The 11,457-nt window shown below is 30.2% G+C and overlaps 1 protein-coding gene across 1 annotated transcript; it reads right to left on the bottom strand.

Moving 5' to 3' along the window:
• Positions 1-4,788: 4,788 nt before the first annotated feature.
• Positions 4,789-5,314, bottom strand: LOC121228042 (NAD(P)H-quinone oxidoreductase subunit K, chloroplastic-like). Its single transcript, XM_041111165.1, has 2 exons — positions 4,958-5,314; positions 4,789-4,833 (listed from the first exon to the last, which is right to left on the bottom strand). The coding sequence occupies exons 1-2, from the start codon at positions 5,312-5,314 to the stop codon at positions 4,789-4,791; spliced, it is 402 nt and encodes a 133-aa protein (XP_040967099.1).
• Between the last annotated feature and the right edge of the window lie 6,143 nt (positions 5,315-11,457).

Below are 11,457 nucleotides of genomic sequence, written 5' to 3'. Positions count from 1 at the left end.
TTATGCTAAAAGGGCTAGTTGAATCATGGAAACTATGAAATAGGTAAAGTCTACCTTAAAGGCAGATGCTGACAGCAGCAGTGATGTAGATTTGGAAAATCACTAAAAATAGTAGGAATAGAATTAAATAGTGAATAAATTATCTAAATGAACCTTGATGAATCCACTTTCATATGGAAGAAACGAAACGGTCATATGAGTGGTATGTTAAGAGATAATTAGGTTTTCGTGAGACAGGGCCAGAACGGTTTCTGGATTCCCTATTCCGACTTTGGAAATTCATTATAAATTAACCAGAGATAATTAGGAGTCATGCCATATATGTATAGATTCCTATCTGAGTATAGTTTCTATAGAAACAAACGGCATCAGTATTGAAGCCCTGTACAGGGAGATATCCGAATTGTAATGCATGAAGGTCAGTGTAGTCGCACCCTGTAACAGGGGAGACTTTAACTAATAAACTGTACTAATTGGCCCAACCAAAAATTCTAGAAAAAAATATGTAGATGGACATAGGAGTCTAGTTTCAGGGAAAAATCACGAAACTGATTTTTGAGTTGTGAAACTCAAGATATGATTTTTAAGGTGACAGCGACACAGTTAGCCAGCTGTCTGGAAAAATTTAAAATGGACTGCGATAGTAAGCGAATTTAGTCTGTGAACCCCTCGTGTCCGACTCCGACAACGGTCTCGGGTACGGGGTGTTACAAAAACAATACGACATAAGACAAATTTAAAATAATAATGAACACATAATATATAATATATGAATTGATGAATTAATGATTTTGAAACTATTTGTGAAAACAGACTAGAAATATATGTAATCCTTAAAATAGGAATTGTAGAATAAAGATTTTTTTTAAATCAAAAAATATACCAAGTATTAAAAATATTTTTAAAATACATAAAATAAAGGAAAATTTAATAATATATAAATATGAAAGGATAGCAAAAATGCATGACAAAATAGAATTTTAAAAAATATACATGTGGGGTATACAAAACATACATCTACATTTAATTATTTATAAAAATGGCATGAAATTAATAATGCACACAAGATTAAATTAATTTTATCATAAATTATATATGCAATATTGTTTTAAAAACATAATTATGTATACTAATCGATTTTTAAAAAAAAAAAACACTATATGTATAAAATAACATGGACTTAACGATGTATATAGATCAAACATATGTACCAATACATATATATAAACATTTAAACAAAATATTATAAAAAATGTTAAAATAATTTGATGTAAAAAGAGCTTCCAAATGATGAAACAAAATAAGGTTATCAAAATAGCTCAACACATATAAGAATATTAAAAACCTTAAAATAATGAGCATTACAAATTAAAACTTCAATAAAAAAAATACATGTACCAACATATATAGAATATTTAAAGAAATATTGTACAAAATGTTAAAATAATATGATAAAAGAAACCTCAAAATAATTGTACAAATGGAAGCAAACAAAATTATTAAAATAGATTAATACATATAAAAATATTAAATGAATTTTAAAATGGCAAGTTATACCAACAGAAAACTAAATTAAAAGTGAATTAAAATAAGAGAGATAATTCAAAAATAGAAGAAAGCCAAAATAGGGACCAGCGCGTAATGTGCTCAAATTCACAGGGACTAAAGCTAGAATTGTTCCAGATCCCAAAACACCTCGTTGAGGCGTGGACCCAATCACAAATAAGCACAAATTACGAAACCAAATTTAAAAACGAAGCAAAATGCATAAGGCGCAATTGCAGACTTTTGCAAAAGGGGAGGACCTAATATGCAATTATCCCCTCTCCGCATAAACATGCGGATCCTAGGGGCGAAGGACCGGATCGGGTCCGGTTGGCTCCAGACGAAGTCGTTTTAAACCATGGAAGATGGTTTAAACAATGTCGTTTTTGCTTCATTATAAAGGCTAACTAAGGCCTTCATTCAGCCGAACCAACAAACCAACCATAGCCTCCCCATTTCATCCTCTTCAGCCGAACCCTAGCCCTCTTCGTCAAGCACCGATTCACCTCCCTAAACGGCGGTCAGTACTTTCATGCCTTGAGGGACGCTTTTTAGCCTCGAAATTTCATTTTGACTTCAATTTCAACAAAGGCAAAAGAGATCCACGGCCTATTTGCAAGGTAAAATTTATCTTATGCCAGAAAAAAGAAAGAAGAAAAAAAAGATAAAAATATAGAAATCAAAAGCGAAAATCACCTTAAAAGATTACTTCTGAATTTTCTATTCAGTATGTATTTTAGTGTACGTAACCCCTTACAAAAATCAAATCCCTTGGCTTTATAGCCGAAAGGAAAAATCAAATAAAAAATACAATTTTTCTATTTTTTCTGTATTTGCTATTGTCCACTTGTGTTTGGTGTGTAGGTATGGTGAGCATGGCGCACGTACAGAGGCTGTGTGCTAGCGTACGGAGGTGCGATGGAGGCCGTACGTAGGGGAGCGGCACGAGGCAGATAGGGACTAGGGTTTTGGCTAAATTTGTTTTAATTTTTGGGCCGTTTGGGCCTTACGGTTAGTTTTGTTCGGGCTTGTTTTATTTGGCATATTTGGGCTGGTGTGACAAAGGGACTTGGACTATATTAAAAAATTTGGTTTCTAGATTATGTTTGTACGGGCCCTGGGAAGATTTGGGCCTATACACAACTTTTTAATTAGCTTTCAAGCATTATGAAGCTTTAGTCATAAAAAGTGAAGCAAGGGAAGAGCATGACAGTAACAAAAATAAAAATGTAATGGTAGATGAAATTGAAGACAATAAAATCAAATTTACTTACTTGCAAATAACAAAATGAAAGATGACTTCAGGAAAGTAATTTAAATGTACAAATTAAAACTCTAACCATCATGCATTATGAATGCATAACCTATAAAGTTAATTAATTTTAATTATTTCTATTAGAATTGAGTGACTCAAATTCTTATTAAAATAAAATATAGTAGTAAAATAAATAAAAAATCATATAGAATTATACTTCTTTTATTTTATTTTAGAATAAAGTTTTTCAACCTTATTACAATTCATCTATTTGATATTGATTAAAATAAACTGTTTCAACCTTACTACACTCATTCTATTAGAACATGGTTTTACAAGCCTATAAATAGCATAGTCTATTCCTCTTGTAATCATTCGAATTCGACCTAGTGAATTATCTTCTCCTTTACCCGTGATTTTTTTCCCGAAAAGATTTTCACGTAAAATCTATGTATTCTTTATTTTTCTTTCTCTTTTCTTTGTTATTCATTGTCATTATCGACGTTCTATTTTTTTTCACAATTTCCTATTAATGCTAATTTTAACTTAGAAAAGGAACATACTATAACATGTTTCCATAATTCAAAGGCAAATATTAGGAAAAAAAAGATAAATAGAAAGTAAAAGATTTAATTTTTCATTTAATCAACAAAATGAAATATATAATATAAGACAAATATAAGATATAAACTAGATTTTTTATCCCGTGTGATATAAGAATTAGTTGTATGTATTAATCTATTTATTAAACTATTCATTAAATTTTTTTAAAAGAAATTGTAACTTTTCACAAATAAATAGAACTCATAATATCAATATCCCAAATCTACTAACCAATTGTAAGTAATAATTATAAAAAATAAATTTGTACCGTTATAATAACCCAAAAATCAATGGTTTTGAAAAGTGTGATTTTGAGACCCCGTTTCTATAAACTGAGTGTATTAGGTGAATTAAATTTTGGATAAATAATTTAGTTGAAATTGTATTCAATTAGGACTTAGGGACCAAATTGTAAAAATTTACAACTATAGATTAATAATTGGCCAAAGGCTTAAGTACTTATATAGCCATTAAACCAATACCTAAATTGACAAATAACCAATTTCTCAGTTGGGTGGAGGGTAGGTGATTGTTTAAAGTAATTTTATATTGTTAAAATCATAATAAATTTGTTAATTTATAAAATTTATAAAATAAAGGGTAAATTGCAAAAATAGCCACTTTTGTTTGCCTTAGATTACATTTTGGTCACTTATGTTTGAAATGTTACGTTTTAGTCACTTACATTATCGTTTTGTTACGAAGTTATCACTCTACCGTTAAACTCTGTTATCTCCCTAACGACAGTCCTACATAGAAGTCCAAATGGGTTTTAAATGCCAACTTGGATGTCTAGTTGCAGGGATGAAAATAAGTTTTTAATTAAATAAATTTAATTTGGACTACTACGTAGGACATCCAAGTTGACATTTAAAACCCATTTGGACTGCCACGTAGGACTGCTGTTAGGGAAGTAATGGATTTTAACGGTAGAGTAACCATTTCGTAACAAAACAATAACATAAGTGATTAAAACATAACATTTCAAACATAAGTGACTAAAATGTAATCTGAGGCAAACAAAAGTGACTATTTTTGTAGTTTATCCTAAAAATAAAATAAAACAAACACTTCATCCTTTCACACTGAAAACACAAGAAAAAAAATGAGCAATGGCCTAAGGGTTTTGCAGTTTTGGTAACAAATTGGTTAGTACAATTTAGTCTTTTTCTTGTAATTTTTATGTTTTTGCGATAATGGTAGCTTATCTCCACACTTAAGCATTTACTTGTCCTTAAGCAAATTTCTCAACCTACATTCAAGTTAACCTCTACTAATTTATTATTTCCACTAATAAATGTCTTAGGATAATTTACAGATAATCATGCATTGGAAATTCACACTAACATTACACTAAACAACATAAGCAGTCCAAGCAAATAATTTTAAACTTTAAAAACATTAGGCATCTCCTCTATCTCAATAATTACCTGAAATTCAAAAACAACAAGAATTAACATTATCACTAAAGATTCACTCAAAGCACTACGAAATCGAATTTATGAAGATTAATTCGTTGTCTGTTTCTGTAAAAAAAAATCCTACCTAATTTACTAATTCTTGGGAAGATAGTGAACCCTTGTAGTTGAAAAATGTTTCAGGAGGAATCTCTGAAGTAGATGGTGGTTGATAGAGCAATCCTTGATTATAATTTCCAGTACGAGTACTGCGTACAAGACAAAACTTGTGATTGGTAGTAAAACACCGATCCCCCTGTTGAGATCTAATTCGATCTTCATAGATTTCGCGAGATATTTTCTTACGAAGTTTTGTTATAGCATCTATAACTGCCTCGGGTTTAGGGGGACAGCCCGGCAAATAGACATCCACAGGAATTAGCTCATCGACCCCCCGAACAGTACTATAAGAATCAGTACTGAACATCCCTCTTGTAATTGTACACGCGCCCATAGCAATAACATATTTAGGTTCGGGCATTTGTCTCAAAGCACTCAAAGTGTTTAAGGTTCAAGTAATATGCACTTAATAGTCAAACGAGAAATGTTATTACCATATGTTTGTTTGAAAAATCAAATCTCCATCACTATAGAATGTGATACACCAATCAAGAGGTCCTTACAAGTTTGTAATGGGGATTAGATTAAGGGTATGGAAAATATCAAAAAAGTTGGTTAAAATTGAGATTCGAGTTGATAAGTTACCAAACTAAAAAAAAATCAGTTGCTGAATTATAGGAATTTACATCAATAAGAAATAAAAAATGACAACGAGCTTTTCAATAAAATATGAAACTAATGATTCAAGCTTAATAATTTTTTGGTGTATATTTATTTTGGTGTATTGATTTATTCTGGAATAAACTTGAATATAATATTAGTTTGATCGTGTTTTATGATGATTAGTTCTAGTTATAGTTATTCAGATGTATTTTTTATAATTACAATTTTGTGACTATACGTGTAACTTCTAAAGAAAAACTTACATATATTAATTGAAAGATTAAATAGGTTTAACATATAATTATATTAGAATATAATGTAATTTATAATTTAATTTAACAATAACTAAAATGTTTTTATAACCAATTAAAATATTTTATTGAAATTTATTAAAGATAAAGATTGAAGAAAACAAAATTAAATAAAATATTATTTAATAAAGGTAAAATTTGCTTTTTATTTAACATTAATTTAATAAAAAGAAACTTAGGGGTAGTAGATTTTTCCTCAAACTTTAAGGGTCTGTTGGATGAAGAACTTTAACATTTTGAATATTTTTAAAAGGCTAGCATTTTTTATTTGATAAATTTAAAAATGCTAGTAATTTTATTGTTTTGTTTGGATATATAATGGTTTTAGAAAAATTGGAATAGTGAAAATATACAAATTAAAAAATAATTATGAAAGAAATATAATGATATTTCTTCTTCAAATCCCTCATTTAAATAGACCATGAGGAGTAAATAGGTATTTTTGAAACCATATAGAGTAAGGTAATTTTTTTTAATCAAATCTCATAAAAATTTAATTACTTTTCCCTATAGAGAAAGGATTGTATGAAACTGTGATTTCACGTTATCACTATTATTTTCCATGACAAATAAGATTTTTCCTCCTGTTATTTAGCTTTTTCTCTTGAAAAAAATTTCAAATCCAACTAAAAATATTAAAAATTAGGAGGAAAAATCTGATTTTTCATTTTCCTATTAAAAAGAAATAAAAATGACATAGAATAACAATTTTATACAATCCGTTCTCTTCTCTATAATTGACGTAAAGCGAAACTTAAGTCTTTTTTTAGAATGGATCTTTGAAGGAGCAAATAGCACAAGTATAGACAGGCAATCCGCAATGTAAATCAAATTGAAATTACATCTAGAGGTGTAAGGAACGCACATAGAGGATGCTATTTTTTCTTTAATTGGAAACAACAATTACAAGTGTTATAAACCCCAAATCCGAAGGCAAGTGCAAAATCAAACCCTATAAAAAAGGTGATTATAATCACACCTTAACATTTTTATCCGAAATAACTTTGAACAAAATTTTATACTTAATTTTTAAATCAAATTTAGAATTTTAGTTGGACCAACCCAATGAATAGACACTCTAAGTGCGACCCCTGTACTTTTGAAATTGGAATTGAATTCCAATTCAACTTTTCCTTTTCTTTGGTTTTCAATTCTGTTTTTCTCTTTCACCTGCACATTATTGCGCCTTGGTCTATTAATTTTTCTTTCTTTTACCTTTTTGATCTTTGTGATAATCTCCATCGAATATACGAGTACCTAAATCCCAGATTAGATTTAATCCGATAGACAGTCCAAGAGAGACTAATGAGATCTGAAATTGCATTTAAAAAATAATCGCTCTAGCATTTGTTATTTCTCCATTTATGGAGATAAACACCGACATTTCACAAAGTTGTATTGATACTAAGTCAAAAAGAGTTTGTTGATTCGGTGTTGATAGACGTACAGTTAAAAAATTGATACCATCGTCTACTGTATTTGGTCTGCCAAAGAACACATTGGCATGTTCGATTAAGTGATTGGTTAGATCTGTAGAGAAAAATAGCAATCAGATTTAAAAGACTTGCACGGTTGAGGCCATTGGTTCGAGTTTGGCCCTTCTAGTTCTCATGGCTACCAGAGAGCTACTTCATGGACGCATGTTTCATGGTTGTTCGTTTGGTAAGGGTTAGTTATTGAGAGTTCTTGCAATTAATTTACACATTGAAAGGTTATTGGTCTAAGATATCCTTGATCACTATAACTGACTTATCGATTGAAGGAGAAGACTTGTTATTAAGAATTGATTTGAAATCAAAGTCAAATCGAGCCTAAAGCTAGAATATTAGCATATTGGTTAATTTAATTTAATTTAATTTTGTTTTTGTTTATTTTTACTACCATTTTGATTTCAATTATCTCAATTATTTTTATTTTTATTAGATTCAAATTTCCCCTTTTTTTTTCATAAACTGTCACACATTGTGGGCATGGCATTTGCTTGGCGCGCAACCTGATCAAATTGAAATGATAATTTTAGATATCCCAACCTCTGTGGATCGACCTTACTCCTTATACTACTATTTATATATTGTTTAAGCATGAGAACTTGTTTTTGGTAGATTTGACACCCATAATCTCTATATAGGTTTTTTAAATTTTATTTTAGTAAAATTAGAAAATCACGTAAGCCGGAAATGCATTAGGTATCTTTGTAACCCTAAATTTTTGATGGAACCCAAAAATATATGGTGAACTAATAACCCAAATGGACAGATGAACAACTACCATAGTTGAAGGCTAGGCGAGTGGACACCATAGGAACCTTTGTTTATAATGAATACCACAAGAGTCTTAGTTGAATAATAATAAATAAAATAATAATATTTTAATAGAAAATATACAATTCCTTACTGTGAATAGGAAGGGGCGGCGGCACCTTTGTCTCAGGAACTTGGGTTGCTGCCCATCATCCTATAAGATGGGTCATTGAGTCTATTTTGTGTATTGAATACAATTATACCTGTTGTTTGAACTTTTAAATCAACTCATATAATTAACCAATGGAATAATCTATTTTCTATTTCCCAAAATATATTTTATTTAATTAATTAAAATAAATTTAAATTAATTTTCCTAATAAAATTATTTTCTAAACCCAATTCTAATTTCGTTAAAGTCATGACGATCTTACTGTACTAGAATATATGAGTAAATAAATCTAATTATCTTGTTCAATAAAATTGTGATGACTAATCAATTTAATTTTCACTTCAAACTTCAATTATTTAATTACAATCAATTAAATAATAATTCGAAGAAATTAATTTAATCTCTAAGCCATCTCTTGCTTATAGCAAGAAAATGCATTCACTGCGCATATTGATACATGATGCATTTCTCTAATTCGTCATTTTATTTAGTCATCTCTTTGATTCACATGCAAGCCATTAAGGTTTTACCGAGCTAGCGGAGGGACCAATTAGACAGATATAATTAGGGCTCAAATAATTTTTAATTAAGTTTCGACTCTTAGTCTCTTACAACATTATTTAGTCAAAGTCATTCTACTAAAGTATCATGATTGAGCTCTCCTTATTATATACCATTGTGAAACCTAGTTATCAAGTGCTCGTCCAATGACCTTGTCATATGTGTGTTACCCTCATAGGATATCCTTAATCTCTATAAATTAAATTCGTTCATCCAATATGATTCTATTTTATCTCATGGTAACCATTACATCTTTCTTCATGAAAAAACCAGTTACTAACACATAGTAATTAAATCATTTGTTCTAGACAAATGACTTGTAGCCATGTTACTTTTCCATCTATTATGTAATATCAATGAGAGGACATCATTTACACTATACTTCAAGTTATGAATTCCACTACCGTAAGTGAAGCTATGTCATACAGAAATCACATACCTAATTTACCAACTTTCGACTCTATTACCAATTGAACTTAGGCTTTGAATATATTAAAGTATACGAGTCATGTACACATAGTTCGTCACTTACCCAAGATTGAGGTAAGTTATTCTATAAACGTCACAAATGAATAAATCCATAAACGAGTTTAAGATTTATTCTTCTTAAGTCTTGTCCGATGTATTGTCAATTCAAATCATCACATTTATGTCTTTATGTTTTGGGAGTCATCTGGTTCGATGTCCAAGACAAGGTATCTCCTTGATTAGACATGATAGTCAACATAATATTCTTTTAATCGCTTTACTTAATTAGTGATTAGTGAGTCAATATTTGTTTATTCATTTTACTTTGTGTATAAAAACCACTGAGGATAAATATAAATGATATTAATATAAATGATGAAATTTTATTAAACCAATTTGTTTAAAAAATTACAAGTATATTGTGACAAAAAATACACAAAGGGTACTAGATTCCAACAATGATTGATGCAAGGTGTAATACAATTTGGTCAATAATAGAGCTGAGCATGGGCCGGGTCGGGCTGGGCCAGGCCTGGTTCGGGCTGGGTCAAAACAAAATTCTAGGCTCGTTTTCCAGGCCTGGGCCCGGCCCGAAATATGGGCCTGAAAAATTATCCAAGCCCGACTCGAAATAAAATTGGTAAGCTCGAACCCGGTCCGGCCCGACCCATATTAATTTTTTTAGCTATGAAACATATAAATCATCATAAGTAGAAAACATAAATCTTTTGAAAATACACGTGTTTTCATCACTTCGATCACTGAGATTTGTAGAACAGAATAGTGACTCAAACTAAAATTTCTTGAAATTTTTAAAAGCTGAATTAATTTATCCATATTAACTTGAGAGTTGACACGAGATAAATCCCACCTGCCAAATTCAATTGCTTTGTTTAATGATAAATTTATATGCAATTTTAAGATTAATCATAAAAAAGAAAATAATAAAAATATGCTCAAATCATGTATGATTTTTGTCTTCGAATTTAGTAAAAAAATAACCTTATAATGACAATTAAATCAAATAATTTTAAATTGGTGCCTACTTTTTGGAATTAAGTCTAAATTTAATTTTCAGGCCCTAATTAAATATGGAACCCAACTTTATTAATTAAGATTAATGAAAAAGTTGACTTTAGAAATTATAGAACATAAAGCATTCAAACATAAGCCACTATTTCTTGGGTCCAAATTTAACTTAAATATCCATTTATTCAACTTAGATTAAAAAAAATGTCAAATTTTTTACTGATTTAAACCTTTTTTTAAATTATTTGTTGGATGAATTACGAGAGCTAGAGACTGCAATAGCAGAAAAACCAGAATAAGAAAACCCACAAAAACTATAAACACAATAGTAGAAAACCCCAATAGAAGAAAAACCAGAATAAGAAAAACCACAAAAACTATAAACACAATAGCAGAAAAACCCAATAGCAGAAAAACCAAAATAAGAAAAACCACAAAAACCATAAACACAATAGCAGAAAAACCAAAAGCAGAATAAGGAATAAAAAAAAAGCTATAGACCACAAATGAAGAAGAATAAGAAAAACAGTTAAACTACAGCCTACAAGTAATATTTAACTTGTGGTAAACGAAAAAGAAGCTTACAGTTACAACTTGTGACCGCAAATGAAGAAGCTAGAGACGAGAGAAATGAGAGACAGCTTCAATTTTGGCTTGAGCTGAGCTGAGCTTCGGCATCAAGCTCGGAAGCGACTTAACGAATAGAAAATTTCTTCCATTTTGGCTTGAGCTGAGCTGACTAGGGAATAGGGATCGATGGATGTGGTGATGTGAGTTAGGGATTTTTTGGAAATGGCTTATTCGGAGGAAGAGGAAGGCAGGAAAGCTGAGCAAAATAAAGGGTAAGGACAGCTGAGCAAAATAAAGGGTAAAGGTAAAGTTAAAAATTTTAAATGATAAAAAATAAAATAAAACATTTATTATATAATTCGGGCTGGGCCGGGCCAGCAAAAAAAGTTTTATCCGAGGCCCAGCCCGTTTTTTAAACAGGCTTCTTTTTTGTTTTTTGGGACTATATTTTTACCCGAACCCTCCTATTTTTTGGGCGGGCATTCGGGCCGGGCCGGGCTCAACTCTAGTCAATAATGGGTGA

The sequence above is a fragment of the Gossypium hirsutum genome, chromosome A04 (assembly GCF_007990345.1).
Source record: "Gossypium hirsutum isolate 1008001.06 chromosome A04, Gossypium_hirsutum_v2.1, whole genome shotgun sequence".
NCBI lineage: Eukaryota > Viridiplantae > Streptophyta > Magnoliopsida > Malvales > Malvaceae > Gossypium > Gossypium hirsutum.
Note: the sequence above shows the minus strand (reverse complement) of the source record. Positions and strands in the feature narration are given on the sequence as shown.